Source organism: Taudactylus pleione, unplaced genomic scaffold (genome assembly GCF_031769625.1).
Source record: "Taudactylus pleione unplaced genomic scaffold, aTauple2 ptg001010l, whole genome shotgun sequence".
Classification (NCBI taxonomy): domain Eukaryota; kingdom Metazoa; phylum Chordata; class Amphibia; order Anura; family Myobatrachidae; genus Taudactylus; species Taudactylus pleione.
The window spans coordinates 66,476-86,621 of NW_028285411.1; the positions used below are offsets into that span (position 1 = coordinate 66,476).

General features: G+C 41.8%; 2 protein-coding genes across 4 annotated transcripts in view; one reads left to right on the forward strand and one right to left on the reverse strand.

Annotated features, from left to right (window-relative positions):
• The window catches only part of LOC148454306 (uncharacterized), a 256,305-nt gene that overhangs the window by 31,012 nt on the left and 205,147 nt on the right, over positions 1-20,146 (reverse strand). The gene's annotated exons all lie outside the window — the stretch shown is intronic.
• LOC148454307 (uncharacterized) lies at positions 6-17,163 on the forward strand. 2 transcript variants are annotated; one of them, XM_088461065.1, is made up of 5 exons: positions 6-58; positions 2,823-2,901; positions 3,005-3,102; positions 3,268-3,571; positions 14,931-17,163. In XM_088461065.1, exons 2-5 carry the CDS (start codon positions 2,868-2,870, stop codon positions 16,172-16,174), a joined length of 1,680 nt encoding a protein of 559 aa, XP_088317191.1. In that variant the 5' UTR covers positions 6-58; positions 2,823-2,867; the 3' UTR covers positions 16,175-17,163. The 2 variants fall into 2 exon arrangements, with proteins under 2 accessions (XP_088317191.1, XP_088317192.1); XM_088461066.1 differs by having other exon boundaries at positions 14,934-17,163.

The following is a 20,146-nucleotide window of genomic DNA, read 5'->3' on the forward strand; positions in this document are numbered from 1 at the left end:
GCCACAGGGGCTTTAGCTACCATTTTGTCATAGACATTCCTGACACAGCCGGAGCCAGGTAACGGGTCCTGTATATATTATATTATTGTTATATTGGGGAGAGGGGACTGTACAGTGATATATGAGGGGATATAACACAGCTCCCAGCACACACTGATATGTGGTATTATTATTACATAGGGGAGAGGGGACTGTATAGTGATATATGGGGGAATAACACAGCTCCCAGCACACACTATGTGGTATTATTATTATATAGGGGGAGGGGACTGTACAGTGATATATGAGGGGGAATAACACAGCTCCCAGCACTCACTGATATGTGGTATTATTATTATTATATAGGGGACTGTACAGTGATATATGAGGGGGGATTACACAGCTCCCAGCACACACTGATATGTGGTATTATTATTACATAGGGGAGAGGGGACTGTACAGTGATATATGAGGGGAAATAACACAGCTCCCAGCACACACTGATATGTGGTATTATTATTATTATATAGGGGAGAGGGGACTGTACAGTGATATATGAGGGGGAATAACACAGCTCCCAGCACTCACTGATATGTGGTATTATTATTATTATATAGGGGACTGTACAGTGATATATGAGGAGGAATAACACAGCTCCCAGCACACACTGATATGTGGTATTATTATTATATAGGGGGAGAGGGGACCGTACAGTGATATATGAGGGGGAATAACACAGCTCCCAGCACACACTGATATGTGGTATTATTATTATATAGGGGAGAGGGGACCGTACAGTGATATATGAGGAGGAATAACACAGCTCCCAGCACACACTGATATGTGGTATTATTATTATATAGGGTAGAGGGGACTGTATATATTATATTATTATTATATAGGGGAGAGGGGACTGTACAGTGATATATGAGGGGGAATAACACAGCTCCCAGCACACACTGATATGTGGTATTATTATTATATAGGGTAGAGGGGACTGTATAGTGATATATGAGGGGGAATAACACAGCTCCCAGCACACACTGATATGTGGTATTATTATTATATAGGGGGGAGGGGACCGTACAGTGATATATGAGGGGGAATAACACATTTCCCAGCACACTGATATGTGGTATTATTATTATATAGGGGAGAGGGGACTGTACAGTGATATATGAGGGGGAATAACACAGCTCCCAGCACACACTGATATGTGGTATTATTATTATATAGTGGAGAGGGGACTGTACAGTGATATATGAGGGGGAATAACACAGCTCCCAGCACACACTGATATGTGGTATTATTATATAGGGGGGAGGGTACTGTACAGTGATATATGAGGGGGAATAACACAGCTCCCAGCACACACTGATACGTGGCATTATTAATAATTGATGATAAGCCGACAGAGCAAGGAATCACGGCTCAGGTGCATGGCCACATTAGTTTGTAGTTTTATGATATGAGTGATGAGCTGCACAGCTGGATTATTATAACTTTGAAACACTCAAACAGAATGTAAAAGCATTGAGCAGCAGTTTATAGGAAACAAGTGAAGTGTTATAAGAGAAAACAGCATAGGTGCACACTTACAGCAATGACGCTCTGTATAATTCTCATCATAAATGATTTTACCATTTAGGTTGTGTCTGCCTAGACAATTAAATTACAGTGCTGTAAGATAGCCAGTTCCAATCAATATAATGTGTAGTCAATGGAATATATACACTACACAGGTTTTAGAGGATACAGTAAAATATAAAATATCTCTACTTTTAATCTGTGCGCACTATGGGCCTTATTCAGCAGATTCCTGGTGATCGGGAATCTGCGCAGGTGCTTCAACCATTCTGCGCATATGTGCAGGACGGGTCTGCCATCCTGTACGCAGACTGTCATTGATTGACAGTCTGCTGCCGTTTATGGGCAGGGAGGGGGCGGCGAGAGCCTCCGTTTCTAGAAACGGCATGTCGCTGCCATTGTGGAGGGAGGGAAAAGACCAGGATTTACGTCGGCTGACGTAGATTTCCTGGCCTCTTCCTCAGATTTGCGGCAGCCAGCTTGCGTGACCCCATGGGTCTCCTTAGCCCGTCGATGTTCCCGCAGAGTATCCGATGGTGCATTGGACAATGCAGCTCGGATAAGTAATGCAGTGGGATCCGTGATGCCTCCTGTGCATTACCATATCTGTAAGGATCGGAATTGCAAAGCTGCCTGCGTTACCTACAGCCAATGCTTTTATCAACAACTTGGCCAGAATCCACATTACTTACTATATCTGGAGCTCAGGAAGTATGAGCTGGAACGGAGTCCACTGCAGGGAGGGCGCAGATGGTCCCAGTTCATTGTAATGCTGATGCGGAGCTGCACTTAAAATGGGCGACAAGAAGGGTCCTCACTGGCATCTCCTTTTATATCTGGAGACAGACGGGAATGGATTTACCTCAGCGGGAAGAAGCAAATCCAGCCCTTCTGTTTCTCACCAGAGACGCTGCGTCCAATCGCTGATATCTGTAAAGGTAGAGGAGGGGCACTGCGGCCAAAAAGTGCTGACAGCAGGAGGGAACATAGAAAGTTCACCAGCAGGTCAGGGTGGTGCCGAGGTCCTGCTGATGGTCATTGGGAGGCTATCAGGGCGCATGCAAAAAGGGCAGGGTACATGTCAGTTTAAATATGGGCAGGGCATGGTTTCCCGTAAAACAGCAAAGCCGGATATCTATATATAGTCTACCATTATTATACAGTAACACCAGGAAATGTGTCTGGGTGATGATTGTATCACTTTTTGTCAGGTTCCTATAAGGTGTCAGGATGTCACTGTCTATGTCTCCATGCAGGAGGGGGAGTATATAGAGGAACACAGGGGTCTGTACAAGGACGCGATGATGGAAAATCACCGGCTCCTCGCATTACTGGGTAAGAGGAGACTGCCATTTATTGTACAGGGGTCCCCTAATTACACACATCATCTGCTAATCACATATATACAATGTACTCAGTCACTGTGTGTCTCCTACAGATGGACCCAGTAAAAGAAATACCCCAGAGAGATGTCCCCGTCCTCTTTATTCCCAGCACTGTACAGAGGAGAATCACAGGATCTCACAGGAGCATCAGGTAGATGGGATTTAGGATCTCACCAATATACTATAGTGACTGTCACTTTATGATATGTACAGAAGCTGTGTATGTCTTATTTAATGGGATTCTTCTACTTAATGTGAATTAATGAAATCAGACATTTTTAAACTTATTTACTTTTATTTTCTTTGGGTTTCTTAGGGTGATGGTCTGACAGATAATAAGGTAGAAGATATAGAGGGAGGAAAAGAGACGTATGTGACTGATATAAAGGTAGAAGATACAGATGGAGAAGAAGAGACGTATGTGACTGATATGAAGGTAGAAGATACAGATGGAGAAGAAGAGATGTATGTGACTGAGATGAAGGCAGAAGATATAGAGGGAGAAGAAGAGACGTATGTGACTGATATGAAGACAGAAGATACAGAGGGGGAAGAAGAGACGTATGTGAGGGGTGATCAGCAGTGTATGGAGGAGGAAATCCCTACAGGTTTATGCACAGGTGAGTAATAAACACTTATTACAGAGATACATATTCTTCTTGCTTAGTCACTGCTACATTCTCTTATCTTACCCGCCTTTGTTAGTACAAACTAATGAGAGAAATGTATCTTCCCAGTGGGGGAGTCAGGAGCCATCAGCCCCTTATTATACTGCTGCTCTCCCCCTCACATCATGTCACTGTGTGTTAGCAGCCCAGAGATCTGACCAGTCTCCTCCCCACACTTTCTGGTGTATCTCATACATCAGGAGCCATCTGCCCCTATTATATTCCTGCTCTCCCCCTCACATCATGTCACTGTGTGTTACCAGCCCAGAGCTCTGACCAGTCTCTTCCCCACATTCTCTAGTGTATCTCATACATCAGGAGCCATCAGCCCCTATTATACTCCTGCTCTCCCCCTCACATCATGTCACTGTGTGTTACCAGCCCAGAGATCTGACCAGTCTCCTCCCCACACTCTCTGGTGTATCTCATACATCAGGAGCCATCAGCTCCTATTATACTCCTGCTCTCTCCCTCACATCATGTCACTGTGTGTTACCAGCCCAGAGATCTGACCAGTCTTCTCCCCACACTCTCTGGTGTATCTCATACATCAGGAGCCATCAGCCCCTATTATTCTCCTGCTCTCCCCCTCACATCATGTCACCGTGTGTTACCAGCCCAGAGATCTGACCAGTCTCCTCCTCACACACTTTGGACACAGCTAGTAATGGCAAACTACATCTTAAGCTGGGTACACATTATGCAATATATTGGCTATAGAAGACACCTGGTGGGTGACCACAATCTTTTAGCTGTGTAAGAGTCACACGTCTCCCTTATATGTACGGTGTGCTCTGTATTACTGGCTGTGTAAGATTCACATGTCTCCCCTATATGTACGGTGTGATCTGTATTACTGGCTGTGTAAGAGTCACACGTCTCCCTTATATGTACGGTGTGCTCTGTATTACTGGCTGTGTAAGAGTCACATGTCTCCCTTATATGTACGGTGTGATCTGTATTACTGGCTGTGTAAGAGTCACACGTCTCCCTTATATGTACGGTGTGACCTGTATTATATATGTACGGTGTGATCTGTATTACTGGCTGTGTAAGAGTCACATGTCTCCCTTATATGTACGGTGTGACCTGTATTATATATGTACGGTGTGATCTGTATTACTGGCTGTGTAAGAGTCACACGTCTCCCTTATATGTACGGTGTGACCTGTATTGCTGGCTGTGTAAGAGTCACACGTCTCTCCCTTATATGTACAGTGTGACCTGTATTACTGGCTGTGTAAGAATCACACGTCTCCCTTATATGTACGGTGTGATCTGTATTACTGGCTGTGTAAGAGTTACATGTCTCCCTTATATGTACGGTGTGACCTGTATTATATATGTACGGTGTGATCTGTATTACTGGCTGTGTAAGAGTCACACGTCTCCCTTATATGTACGGTGTGATCTGTATTACTGGCTGTGTAAGATTCACATGTCTCCCCTATATGTACGGTGTGATCTGTATTACTGGCTGTGTAAGAATCACACGTCTCCCTTATATGTACGGTGTGACCTGTATTACTGGCTGTGTAAGAGTCACACGTCTCCCTTATATGTACGGTGTGACCTGTATTATATATGTACGGTTTGATCTGTATTACTGGCTGTGTAAGAGTCACACGTCTCCCTTATATGTACAGTGTGACCTGTATTATATATGTACGGTGTGCTCTGTATTACTGGCTGTAGAAAGTAGTCTACAATCTGAGACCACGTCTAGCTCAGAGCCTTGTGAGGAAATAATGGACCTGCCGGGGGCTGGGTCAGGGCTTTGTGTATTATCAGCAGTATATATAGCAATGGATATATGGGAAGATCTTGGGTTAGGCACTTAATGCTCATTGATCCATCTATTGGACAAACCCATGTGAATGATAGAATCAGACCGTCTCTTATATAAACCAGTGGGGTCATACATTGTTGTGTAACAAGTAGTGTCAGTCACTTGTCTCCTGACGTCATTGTCATAGTCAGAGTTACAGGGATCACAATTCCTCTGCCTGTATCGGTGTGTGAGTTATGACATCCGTGTTATTGTGCGATGTCTGGATGGTGCAATCTCTTCTTTACTGAGATTATGATAAAATAGTTCTTGTATTAATCTTGGTAAAGTATCTAATTGTACAAATTGTATAAACATTTCAATCGATGGGATTGTCGATGGCGGGTCAGATGTACTCTTGGTTTTGAAAGGTGAGTGACTTCACTCACCTTCCCTTGCTATACACACATATACACATACTATACATATAATACAAACATAGACATGTATATTATATATAACACACAGACATATGCAGTATGTTCAGGGCAAGTGCAAGGTTTCCTGGCACCCTAGGCATTTCTTCAGCCTTGCGCCGAGACCCCCCCCCATTTCGGATAGCTACACAAGCCCTTACACAGTGCCCCCAGTAGTGGCCCCCTATGCCGTTCTTCCAGTAGTGGTCCTGCTATGCAGTACCCCTTATACAATGTCCCCAGTAGTAGTCCCACCTACACAGTGCCCCAGATAGTGGTCTCCCTATGCAGTGCCCCTTATATAATACCCCCAGTAGTAGTCCCCCCTGTGCAGTGACCCTTATATAGTGCCCCCAGTACTAGTCCCCCCCTGTGCAGTGCCCCTTATTTAGTGTCCCCAGTACTAGTCCCCCCCTGTGCAGTGCCTCTTATATAGTGCCCCCAGTACTAACCCCCCCAGTGCAATGCCCCCAGTAGTAGCCTCCCCCCAGCAGTGGCCCCAGTAGTAGTTGTGCCCCCAGTAGTAGCCTCCCCCCATCAGTGGCCCCAGTACTAGCCTCCCCCAGCAGTGCCCCCAGTAGTAGTTGTGCCCCCAGTACTAGCCTCCTCCCAGCAATGCCCTCATGGTATTCATGCCCCCAGTACTAGCCTCCCCCCAGCAGTGTCCCCAGTAGTGATCTCCCCCCCCCAGCAGTGCCCCCAGTAGTAGTGTGGTGCCCCCAGTAGTAACCTCCCCCCAGCAGTGCCCCCAATAATAGTGCAGTGCCCCCAGTAGTAACCTCCCCCAGCAGTGCCCCCAGTAGTAGAGCGGTGCCCCCAGTAGTAACTTCCCCCCAGCAGTGCCCCCCAGTAGTAGTGCGGTGCCCTCAGTAGTAACCTCCCCCCAGCAGTGCCCCCCAGTAGTAGTGCGGTGCCCTCAGTAGTAACCTCCCCCCAGCAGTGCCCCCCAGTAGTAACCTCCCCCCAGCAGTGCCCCCCAGTAGTAGTGCAATGCCCCCAGTAGTAACCTTCCCCCAGTAGTAGTGCGATGCCCCCAGTAGTAACCTCCCCCCAGCAGTAATCCCAGACAGAAACACACGTTAAAAAAAAAAAAACTGCACTTACCTTAATCCCCGCTCCGGTGTCCGCTCCTCTGTCCCCCGGGCGGGTGCTCTGCATGATGGGAGAAACGTCATGACGTCTCTCCCATCACCCACTGCAGGAGCCGGACGATGGAGCTCATGAGTGAGCTCCAGCCCGGCTCCAGCAGTGGGCGCAGCAGCCGATGAGAGTCTGACTGACTCTCATCGGCTGTTAAAACAAACACACAGCTGCTGGCGCTGGCGGCTGTGTGTTTGTTCCTAGTGTAGTGCGGACGGCACTTATGTACCGTCCGCACTACCGCCCTGCAGGGCCGGCGCTCTTAGGCAACTACCTAAGTATGCCTAGTGGTAGCGCCAGCCCTGAGTATGTTATATCACTCACCTTCCCTTGTTATACACATACACATATTATACCTATAACACACACATACAGTATGTTATATCACTCACCTTCCCTTGTTATACACATACACATACACATATTATACCTATAACACACACATATACAGTATGTTATATCACTCACCTTCCCTTGTTATACACATACACATATTATACCTATAACACACATATACAGTATGTTATATCACTCACCTTCCCTTGTTATACACATACACATATTATACCTATAACACACATATACAGTATGTTATATCACTCACCTTCCCTTGTTATACACATATTATACCTATAACACACATATACAGTATGTTATATCACTCACCTTCCCTTGTTATACACATATTATACCTATAACACACATATACAGTATGTTATATCACTCCCCTTCCCTTGTTATACACATACACATATTATACCTATAACACACATATACAGTATGTTATATCACTCACCTTCCCTTGTTATACACATACACATATTATACCTATAACACACACATATACAGTATGTTATATCACTCACCTTCCCTTGTTATACACATACGCATATTATACCTATAACACACATATACAGTATGTTATATCACTCACCTTCCCTTGTTATACACACACACATAATTATACCTATAACACACATATACAGTATGTTATATCACTCACCTTCCCTTGTTATACACACACACATATTATACCTATAACACACATACACAGTATGTTATATCACTCACCTTCCCTTGTTATACACATACACATATTATACCTATAACACACATATACAGTATGTTATATCACTCACCTTCCCTTGTTATACACATACACATATTATACCTATAACACACATATACAGTATGTTATATCACTCACCTTCCCTTGTTATACACATACACATATTATACCTATAACACACATATACAGTATGTTATATCACTCACCTTCCCTTGTTATACACATACACATATTATACCTATAACACACATATACAGTATGTTATATCACTCACCTTCCCTTGTTATACACATACACATATTATACCTATAACACACATATACAGTATGTCACAGGTTCTCAAACTCGGTCCTCGGGACCCAAAACGGTGCATGTTTTGCAGGTCTCCTGAAAGAATCACAAGTGAAATTAGCTCCACCTGTGGATCTTTTAAAATGTGTCAGTGAGTAATGTATACCCCTGTGCACCTGCTGGGTGACCTGGAAAACGTGACCTGTGTGGGATCGAGTTTGAGAACCACTGCAGTATGTTATATCACTCACCTTCCCTTGTTTTACACACGTACACACATATACACATATACATATAACACAAACATAGACATATATATTATATATAACACACAGACATATACAGTATGTTATATCACTCACCTTCCCTTGTTTTACACACGTACACACATATACACATATACATATAACACAAACATAGACATATATATTATATATAACACACAGACATATACAGTATGTTATATCACTCACCTTCCCTTGTTTTACAAACGTACACACATATACATATAACACAAACATAGACATATATATTATATATAACACACAGACATATACAGTATGTTATATCACTCACCTTCCCTTGTTATACACATATTATACCTATAACACACAGACACATATACAGTATGTTATATTACTCACCTTCCCTTGTTATACACACACACACACACACACACATATACATATAACACAAACATAGACATATATATTATATATAACACACAGACATATACAGTATGTTATATCACTCACCTTCCCTTGTTATACACATACACATATTATACCTATAACACACATATACAGTATGTTATATCACTCACCTTCCCTTGTTTTACACACGTACACACATATACACATATACATATAACACAAACATAGACATATATATTATATATAACACAGACATATACAGTATGTTATATCACTCACCTTCCCTTGTTTTACAAACGTACACACATATACATATAACACAAACATAGACATATATATTATATATAACACACAGACATATACAGTATGTTATATCACTCACCTTCCCTTGTTATACACATATTATACCTATAACACACAGACACATATACAGTATGTTATATTACTCACCTTCCCTTGTTATACACACACACACACACACACACACACACACACACACACACACACACACACATATACATATAACACAAACATAGACATATATATTATATATAACACACAGACATATACAGTATGTTATATCACTCACCTTCCCTTGTTATACACATATTATACCTATAACACACAGACACATACAGTATGTTATATCACTCACCTTCCCTTGTTATACACACACACACATATTATACATACAACACAAACATAGACATATATTATATATAACACACAGACACATACAGTATGTTATATCACTCACCTTCCCTTGTTATACACACACACACATATTATACATACAACACAAACATAGACATATATTATATATAACACACAGACACATACAGTATGTTATATCACTCACCTTCCCTTGTTATACACACATACAACACAAACATATACAGGTTGAGTCTCCCATATCCAAATATTCCGAAATACGGAATAATTTTGGCATGACTCGGATAATGAAACCTTTGATTTTTGATGGTTCAATGTACACAAACTTTGTCTGAGGCACAAATTATTAAAAATATTGTATAAAATTACCTTCAGGCTGTGTGTATAAGGTGTATATGAAACATAAATGCATTCTGTGTGTATATTGGGGTCCCATTCCCAAGATATTTCATTATGGTATGTATATATTCCAAAATACGGAATATTCCATTATCCAAAATACCCATGGTCCCAAGCATTTTGGATATGGGAGACTCAACCTGTATATATATATATATATATATATATATATATATATATATATATATATATATAACACACACATACAGTATGTTATATCACTCTAGAGTTCACTCTAGCTCTGGCGCGAGGCAGGGCGCTGGAGCTAGAGAGGGCACGTTCGTGCGCGCGCGACCGAGAAGGGGACGCGGTCATCGAAAGACGCGACCCCTTTTCGGAACTCTTGGGGGCGTGCCCGGCACTTACGGACACGCCGGGCAGCCCCCAAGCCCTGCAGACAGGGAGAATAGATGCCGGGCGCATGCGCCCGGCGTCTATTCTCCGGCGGTGACCGGGTCACCGCACATTTCACCCGCGGGACACTGCGACCCGCGGGTGAAGACGGTTCCCGCAGGCTGTTAGGGCAGGGCGCTTTTTGCCCTCCAGAAAGAGGGCAGGGCGCCGAGCCCCGCTAAAACAGCCTAGCGGGAACGCTATCACTCACCTTCCCTTGTTATACACATATACACACATACAGATATTATACATACAACACAAACATAGACATATATATTATATATAACACAGACATATATACAGTATGTTATATCACTCACCTTCCCTTGATATACACACACACACATATTATACATACAACACAAACATATATATTGCTAGAGTTAGAATTCATAGACTGTCCGAATGTGATAAAACAGATATAGGTATTATTAAAGCAATACCTCCGCTTTTCTGCGCATAGTAACGTGGAGCATAGCACATGGAGTATCAGTCAGATCTCTCTGGCAATGTACCAGAGGAAAGGGATTTTATACACAATAGTTACATAAATTACAAAATCATTAACTAGAGGGTGTTTACATGTATATTACAATTGAGATATTTGATTGGTTGATGCATAGGAAAGGGTTGTGACAATATACAATAATGCATGTAATGGTGTTTGAGGTTCTTAGTAAATAAGTAATCAATATCAGATGATGCGTCTGTTATCTCTGACATCGTATGAGGTTGGGGTTATCTCTTCAAGCAAACATGAAAATAGGCTCAAATCTATCACGCCACAGTCTGACAGGCGTCCAACTTCACATATCACGTAGTCCAGAAAAACGTCAGTTCTATGACTTGTTTTTCAATTATAAAATACTTTTTTTTAACCCATATAAATCTGAATCTGTAAAAGCTACAAACACATATTAGCATAAATCCTTAATAATTCCTTTATTTCAGGCAATACTGACTTTTTAACATCAACAATATTATATATAACATACAGACATATACAGTATGTTATATCACTCACCTTCCCTTGTTATACACACGCACACATATACACATATTATACATACAACACAAACATAGATATATATATATAACACACAGACACACATACCGTATGTTTTATCACTCACCTTCCCTTGTTATACACACACATATGCACATATTATACATACAACACAAACATAGACCTATATATTATATATAACACACATACATATACACATTTTACATACAACACAAACATAGACCTATATATTATATATAACACACAGACACATATACCGTATGTTATATCACAAAAATGGAATAGTTTTGCGCTAATTAGTGAATAGAAAATAACCATATATAATTTTATTGAATATGGTAGAACAGCAAATAAGATCAAGACGCCAATTGAATTAACATATAATTTTATATATTGAATAAAAATAACCTCCTTAATACCAATAAAACAGCACTTAGTATAACACAATTGTATCATAAAAATAGCAGCAATCCACGTAAATGGAATCTAATGGGCTCTAGCGAGTGACATAGAAAGTCCACATCTGAACCATCGATGGTAGATTAGTAAATTAGTAAACATTTGTCTGTCCTAATAGGGATCTCACCACATCCAAGTGCAGAAACGTATATCAGAGTCCACTCCTACACTCACAGGTCTCCGAATCTGCAGTAGTACAAGCCGCCCTGGGCTGCAGTAACACTGTGTGTAGGGAGACAGCTTGGGGTCCTATGATATGAGCAGCTCTGTGGGCAGAAGTAAAGTCAGCTTGTGACGGCTCCCGTGATGGTGTGTAGGTGAGTAGCCCCTGTTACTGCAGTCCTCCGGTTTTATCTGTAGATGGATATCAGAGAGTGGGATACTAGCAACTTAGCGGTCACTCTTCCAATAGCAAATCTAAAAGCAATAGGTGTTCACTGACGCGTTTCGCTTCCCTTCAGGAGGCTTTATCAAAGAGGAGCGGACTCTGATATATACGTTTCTGCACTTGGATGTGGTGAGATCTCTATTAGGACAGACATGTTTACTAATTTATAAATCTACCATCGATGGTTCAGATGTGGACTTTCTAGGTCACTCACTATAGCCCATTAGATTCCATTTACGTGGATTGCTGCTATTTTTATGATACAATTGTGCTATATTAAGTGCTGTTTTATTGGTATTAAGGTACTGTTATTTTTATTCAATATATAAAATTATATGGGAACAAGGTGATCAGGTCAGAGCGCCTTAAAGTGCTAAAAGTGCATCAAATAAATAAAAGTGACTGAGGTTTACTAGTTAAAAAACATAGGACTATAATTTAAAGTGCAAAGTAGAATATGACCAGAAATATATATATATAAAAAGATATTTAATGTAAACACACATAAAAATACAAGGGGGATCCCCATGAAGAAGTCCGCTGGAGACGAAACGCGTTGGAAGCCTGTACCCTGCTTGACTATATCTTCCTATATACCTGAACTAAGATAAGATATCCAGTCATATGCACTTTTATTGAAATTTCCATTTTATTTATTTATTTCATCTATTATCCATGCGTATATGTCCATTGTCATTATTATTGTATTTTTATCTATGTTTTTATGTGTGTTTACATTAAATATCTTTTTATATATATATTTCTGGTCATATTCTACTTTGCACTTTAAATTATAGTCCTATGTTTTTTAACTGGTAAACATCAGTCACTTTTATTTATTTGATGCACTTTTAGCACTTTAAGGCGCTCTGACCTGATCACATTGTTCCCATATTGTTGTAGAAGTCTTTGACCTAGACTTATTCACAGATTAGGTTGAGCTGACACCCCGTTGTTGTGGGGGGGAAGGCTACTTGATATTTGTGTGCTGTACATATTTGATTCAAACGATTATTTCTAGGCACATCACTAATTACTGGCGCTCTAGAAACCTTATAGACACATATAAAATTATATGTTAATTCAATTGGCGTCTTGATCTTCTACCATATCCAATATATTTATATATGGTTATTTCTATTCACTATATAATAAGTGCAAAATAAATCCATTTCTGTAATCCCAGTGACTATTCTGTAGTCACATTTTGAGCTTAGGCTCATTTTCTGTTTTGCAGCTCCTTATATACTTTTTATTTTATTTCATCAATATATTAGCACCTGCTAAGTGGTTTTGTTTGTGTAATGTGTTATATCACACCCACTCTTACACTTTGTTGAATGAGGCAGGGCTGGACATTGTACGTCACCAAAATGATGTGGTTCTCATAGAATTGCGTCAAATTGCCCCCCCCCCCCCCCACAGACCCACAAATCACGGTATTACATCGTGACCAGTGTGTAGAAGAACATGGACCACCAGGGGAGGTTTATGGGTGCTCAGGAAGCCCCCCTGTTGTGCACCCATGTTTATTTAGACAGATACCAGCTATACCATCTAAGTAACATCGCACAGTACTGGTACATGAGGTTTCCTGTCTCATGATGCTGCCTGGGCAATTTACATGGCTGATAAATGTTTCTCAGATTTACAATGCAGACTTTGGTGAGCAATGTGGCTGCGCTGTCTGTATGTCACTCTGGCTGGGTGTAAGCCATGTGAGTGGTTTTGTGGTCTTCATTCTAGCACCCTGCATCTGTTAAAACCTGTGCAGTTCCTCTATCCTGCATGGGATGTCACTCTGCTCTGGTGCTTCTAGCACACAAACTGCTTAATATCAGCAGGTAACACTCAGCACACTGGGGCAATAACTATAGTCATCTAAATGAGTCAACTGCCCATTATGGTATATTGTTTAGGTGGCTTTGGTATAAAAGAGCTACAAGAAAAAAATAGACAACAGATTAGACAGGCAATAGGTCGACAGGGACAAAAGGTTGACACAGACAAGGTCGACATGGACGAAGGTTGACATGTACAAATGGTCAATGCAATAATTGTATTTTCCTTTTAAAAAAGTGTCACACTCTGTCTTGTTTGAACTTTGCAAAAAAACACTTGGAAGATGCTAATCAGTGTGGTAGGAGGTTGTGTGGTAGTGTTCATTCTAACACCCTGCACCTGATACACCCAGTGCAGTTCCTCTGTCCTGCCTGGTGTGTTGCTTTCTGATTTGGTGCTTCTAGCACTCTCTGGTCTGTATCTAAGCAGTTTGTTGCATCAGCAGAGTGTGCTAGAAGCACCAGAGCAGAGAGCGACACCCCAGGCAGGAAAGAGCAACTACACGGGCTGTGAAACATGCAGGGTGCTAGAATGAAGAATAGGTTTTCAATCAGCAAGTTATATTGGCTATATATATATATATATATATATATATATATATATATATATATAATGGTAATGAAGTGTACTTATATTGCAAATTAAAATTAACTTATGAATGTATGAACCTCTGGGGCATTATAATCTGCTACTCATTGTACAGTAAAATGTTTATTTCTATTAATTTCCAGCAGATGGAGAAAACAGCAGAAATACCTGGGAGGGACATCTCATTTTGTTTCCAGATTGTGACATTAAAGATAACATCTTCATACAAGGTTTTTCAGGAGAAGGCATTCTTCTCCAAAATATACATCCAATACTTCACAGTTCAATGTTATCATCTGATGCCTCTAACAATAATAATGGCATTTATCCTGATAACTCAGATATTGCTACACATAGTGCAGCCCATACAGGTACAAAAATATATCCATGTGCTGTGTGTGGTCAATGTTTTTTAAAGAAATCATCTCTTATTATACATCAGAGAAGTCACACAGGTGAGAAACCATTTCCATGTTCTCAGTGTGGGAAAGGTTTTACAGATAAATCAAATCTTGTTACACATCAGAGACTTCACACAGGTGAGAAACCATTTCCATGTTCTCAGTGTGGGAAATGCTTTACACAGAAATCAAATCTTGTTTCACATCAGAGAATTCACACAATTGGGACGCCATTTCCATGTTCTGAGTGTGGGGAATTTTTTACATGGAAATCACAGCTTGTTACACATCAGAGAAGTCACACAGGTGCAAAAAAAACATTTGCATGTTCTAAGTGTAGGAAATGGTTTTTACAGGAAATACACCTTATTTGCCATGAGAGAACTCATACAGGTGAAAAATATTTTCCATGTTCTGAGTGTGGGAAATGTTTTACACAAAAATCAAATCTTGTTACACATCAGAGAACTCACACAGGTGAGAAACCATTTCAATGCTCTGAGTGTGGGAACTGTTTTACAGATCAATCAAATCTTGCTAAACATCAGAGACATCACACAGGTGAAAGGCCTTTTCCATGCTCTGAGTGTGGAAAATGTTTTACACGCCATTCACATCTTGTTAGACATCAGAGAAGTCACACAGGTGAGAAGCCATTTCCATGTTTTGAGTGTGGGAAATATTTTCCATGGAAATCAGATCTTGTTAAACATCAAAGAAGTCACACAGGTGAACGACCATTTCCATGTTTTGAGTGTGGGAAATGTTTTACACAGAAATCAGATCTTGTTAGACATCAGAGAAGTCACACAGGTGAACGACCATTTCCGTGTTCTGAGTGTGGGAAGTCTTTTACACATAAATCAGATCTTATTATACATCAGAGAAGTCATACAGGTGAGAGGCCATTTCCATGCTCTGAGTGTGGGAAATGTTTTAAACAAAAGTCACACCTTGTTGACCATCAGAAAATTCACATGAGTTAAGCAATTATCCTGAGGTGATAGATATGATACACATACTAAATGCCTTTTATAGAGAGCAATTCAAATATCTAATCATACAGTACATTAAGAAGTTATTTAATTATTATACACATTCATAGATGAAATGTACGTTACCAACATAAAGTTAGTACAGGCATCACTCCACAATAATAAGACTGCATTGTTATATAGTATTCTAATAATTAATCCTGACAATGGGCTACAGTTATAACGGGAAAGTAGGACACTATTAAATTGTTCATACTTTCTAATCAACCCCTTCAGTCTTAAGGAAGAGTGGGACTTGTCCTTAGCATGTACATCAATAGTGCTGAGGACGAGACCCAATCATCCTCAGCACAGCAGGATTAAAGGGGGAGGAAACTTACCTTACTGCTGTTGGTGGCCAAAGGAGGAGGCACGGCATGATTACATCATTACTGCAGTACCCAATGACCTCATCAAGCCCCATCCCTTCAGAGTCTGGGAATGGCTATAAGGCTATCTCCCTCATTCTGTTACCTAAAAATGCTTGGGATACCTCATTTGAAAGAAGGGAGTCTCGTTTTTTAATATTTGTGTTCTCTTTAGTTATCTGTGATCAGTTTGTTCATCAGACAATAAGCTTATATGATGTAGAAATCATTATGTAGTCCAGGGATGGGGGAGGATCTCTACAATTCTAACTTCAATAAATTCAAGGGCACACTTACTTGAATGGGGGTGGACATTAAATGTGCTGCCTCTTTCCCATTCTGGCACTTTCAGTCACTATGCCCCCTTAGTAGTTATTGTCTGGTGATCACTCTATACTAAAGAAAGCATAAAGAATTCAAGAGAAGGTGATTTGTAATGCCCATATCTCCATCATCCTGACTTCAGAGAAGACACAGGGCCCTCATTTCATGTTACTTTGTCTACTTTTCAAATTGGTGTCTCTTATTGGGCTACATGTTATATATTTTATGCATTTCAATCAAACTAATAAAAAAATCATCAGAATTATTTTTTTTTTCTGTTATGGAAAGGTGGATTGACCCCTAGTCTGGCAGTCACAAGAGATGTGACAACAGGTAGTCATTTATCCAGTCACATCCCATGTGACCTTAGAGGAGCACCTGTGGCATGTTATCAAGAAGAAGGAGAGCCTAGGGAGCAAAGGAGGAAGGGTGAGGATATGGTGAGTAGAGTAGGAAGGGTGAGGGTTTGGTGAACATAGAGAAGGAAGGGTGATGGTCTGGTAAGCAGAGGAGGAAGGGTGAGGGTCTGGTGAGCAGAGGAGGAAGGGTGAGAGTCTGGTAAGCAGAGGAGGAAGGGTGAGGGTCTGGTGAGCAGAGGAGGAAGGGTGAGAGTCTGGTGAGCAGAGGAGGAAGGGTGAGGGTCTGGTGAGCAGATAGGAGAAGGGTAAGGATCTGGTAAAGTGATTAGGAAGCTTGAGAGTCTGATGAGCAGACAAGTGGAAGGGTAAGTGTCTCAGTAGAGTAAAGGAAGTGTGAACATCTGATTGGTGGAGAGAAGTAAGGGTCTAGTGAGCAGACAGGAGGAAGGGACGAAGATCTGATGAGTAGAGAAGTGGAAGGGTAAGAGTCTGGTGAGAAGAGGTGAGTGTCTGGTGAGCAGTTGGAAGAAAGAGTAAGGGTGTGGTGAGTAGAGAGGAAGATGCTTTAGAGTTTGGTGAGAAGAAGAGTAAGGGTATGGTGAGCAGACAGGAGGAAGAAAGGGTCTAGTGAACAGACAGGAGGAATGGTGAGGGTCTGGTAAGCAGAGGGGGAAGCTTGGTCTGGTGAGCAAAGAGGAGGAAGTTTAAGAGTAATATTGGAGTAAGGGTGAGGATTTGGTCAGAAAGGAGGAAGTTTTAAGGTCTCTAAGCAGAAAAGAGGAATTGGTGGAAGAAGTAAGGGTCTGGTGTGAGAGTCTCTTAGCAAAGAAGATGAAGTGTAAGTCTGGTAGGGAAAAGTAAATGTTTGTTGAGCAGACAGGAGGAAGGATGAGGGTGAACAAATTGATGCAGGCAGTGGTCAGTTAGCTGTTACTGGATGAATGCAGGATTGACATGATCCAAAAGATGACACCATCAGACAATGTTGAGGCATTTCTGTTGTCCTTTGAGAGTACGGCAATTTGGCTTAAATTGCCAATGGAGGTTTAGGGTGGCACAAACGGGCAAAGCACAACTGGCCTCTGTGGATATGCCTGAAGCCCAGATGGCAAATTATCAGCAGCTAAAAGCTGCAATTCTGGTGTGGGTAGGGGTGACGGGACCAGGGAAAGCACTGCATTTCTATGACTGGTGATATAGGCTGGGGTCCTCAACGCATGCTCAGTCGATCTGGCGAAGTTAACCCAGCCTTGGTTAGAGCCAAAACAAAATCAACCAGACAGTATCCTGAAAGTCCTGGCAATTGACCATTGTGTGCCCAGACAGCAGAGAAGGTTGTCAGGCCTATATTCAGAAAATAATCAGCACAAGATGTTGGCACTGAGCAGAGAGTGACCTCAGAAGGGTACTTTAAGTGTGGCGAACCAGGGCACTTTCAAAGGAGTTGTCCAAATGGGCAGGAACCAATGAATTGTTCGGTGGGGCTATGAGGCCTCACGTTCCCTGTCTGTGTGACCATGTCTTCATCCCTGGATAGCCCACTTCTCTTCCAGGTGCCAGTCCTGAAAGAGCAACAGACGTTGTGGACCTTGACGGATTCAGGCAGTGAAATCACCCTGGTGTACAGCACTTTGGTTCCAGAAGAACTGATGGACCAGCTGCCACCAGTAAAGGCCGTGTGTGTCCATGGGGCCACTGGGGAGTATGCACCAAGGTTGGCGTACCCCCTTATTCTGGGGTTAAACTACCACTTTTCCAGGAGATTATACTCGAATGGATTGGTCCAGACATACCGGCAACTGATTTACCGGCTGGACGTCCAACCCTACATGATCCTGTTGCTCACTTTCCGGAACCAGACAGAGAAATAAAGCAGCAAGATCTGGAGCTTGGTTGCCAGGCTTTGGCTGCAATCACACATCAGAAGGTGTGAAGAAGGCCTGCTTGCAAAAGGATATTAGAAAGGAGAAACCTGGCCAGCTGTTTGAGAAAACTGGGCTCCTGTATCCAAGACTGCAACACTCCCAGACTTTATTAAAGAACGATTGAAGGATTGTGCATTGTCAAGTGCATATAAAAGTATTGTGAAAATGAATGTGGGACTGGCTGAAAGAGAACCATACTTTAGAATAGAAGAGGACCTGCTATGTAGGGTAGTGGTGGTTCAAGGGAAATAAACTGCTTGATGCCACGGGTACATGTTCCTTTGATATTGGCAGCGGTCCATGTACACCCCAAGGGAGGGCATTTGGGAGAGGAGAAACTCTGTTGGGTAATCTAGAGGTTTTACTGGCCAGGCATCCGCATGACAAGAGATACTGCCAAGCTTGCACAGTCTGCCAACAGACCGTATCTAGACCTACTTATAGAGTTCCCTGGGTACCCCTTCCTGTAGTCCCAGAGGCAAAAGTAAAGCAACACCTATAAGGTTACAGGGGCAGCAAAAGAGGGGTTCTGATGCCCAAGACTCCATACACTCCTATAATCCAGGTAACAAGGGGTTTGACCAAGTGCCCACTTAAAAGGGCAAATGGTGTGCAAATGCATCAAGCCCTTGTGCAGTGATAGGGTTCTCGACCCCTACCTGAAGAGATTACAGAAGGTCTAATGGGAAAATCAAAACTTGGGCTCTCGGCAAAAAAACATCAATGCAAGCTCAAGGAAGTTTGCGCTGCACAGGACAGCTAAGTTGGTGAAATTTAAGTGAGGGGGAGTTGGGAAAAGGAAAATCCTTTTCAATGAAAGGGTCTACTTCATCATGCATGGCGAAGCTAAGGATGAAAGGTTTGTGGCAAAGAGGGTTCTTTGCCATGTTTTGCTTTAAAGAACATTCCGTGGAACAATGAAAAACGAGTAACAATGTTCTTGTTCCC

Excerpts from the sequence above, each read along its gene's own strand:
- LOC148454307 (XM_088461065.1), top strand. The coding sequence starts at position 2,868 with ATGATGGAAAATCACCGGCTCCTCGCATTACTGG. Across the intron at positions 2,902-3,004 it reads CCGGCTCCTCGCATTACTGG|ATGGACCCAGTAAAAGAAAT; the intron begins GTAAGAGGAGAC and ends TGTCTCCTACAG. Across the intron at positions 3,103-3,267 it reads GGATCTCACAGGAGCATCAG|GGTGATGGTCTGACAGATAA; the intron begins GTAGATGGGATT and ends TGGGTTTCTTAG.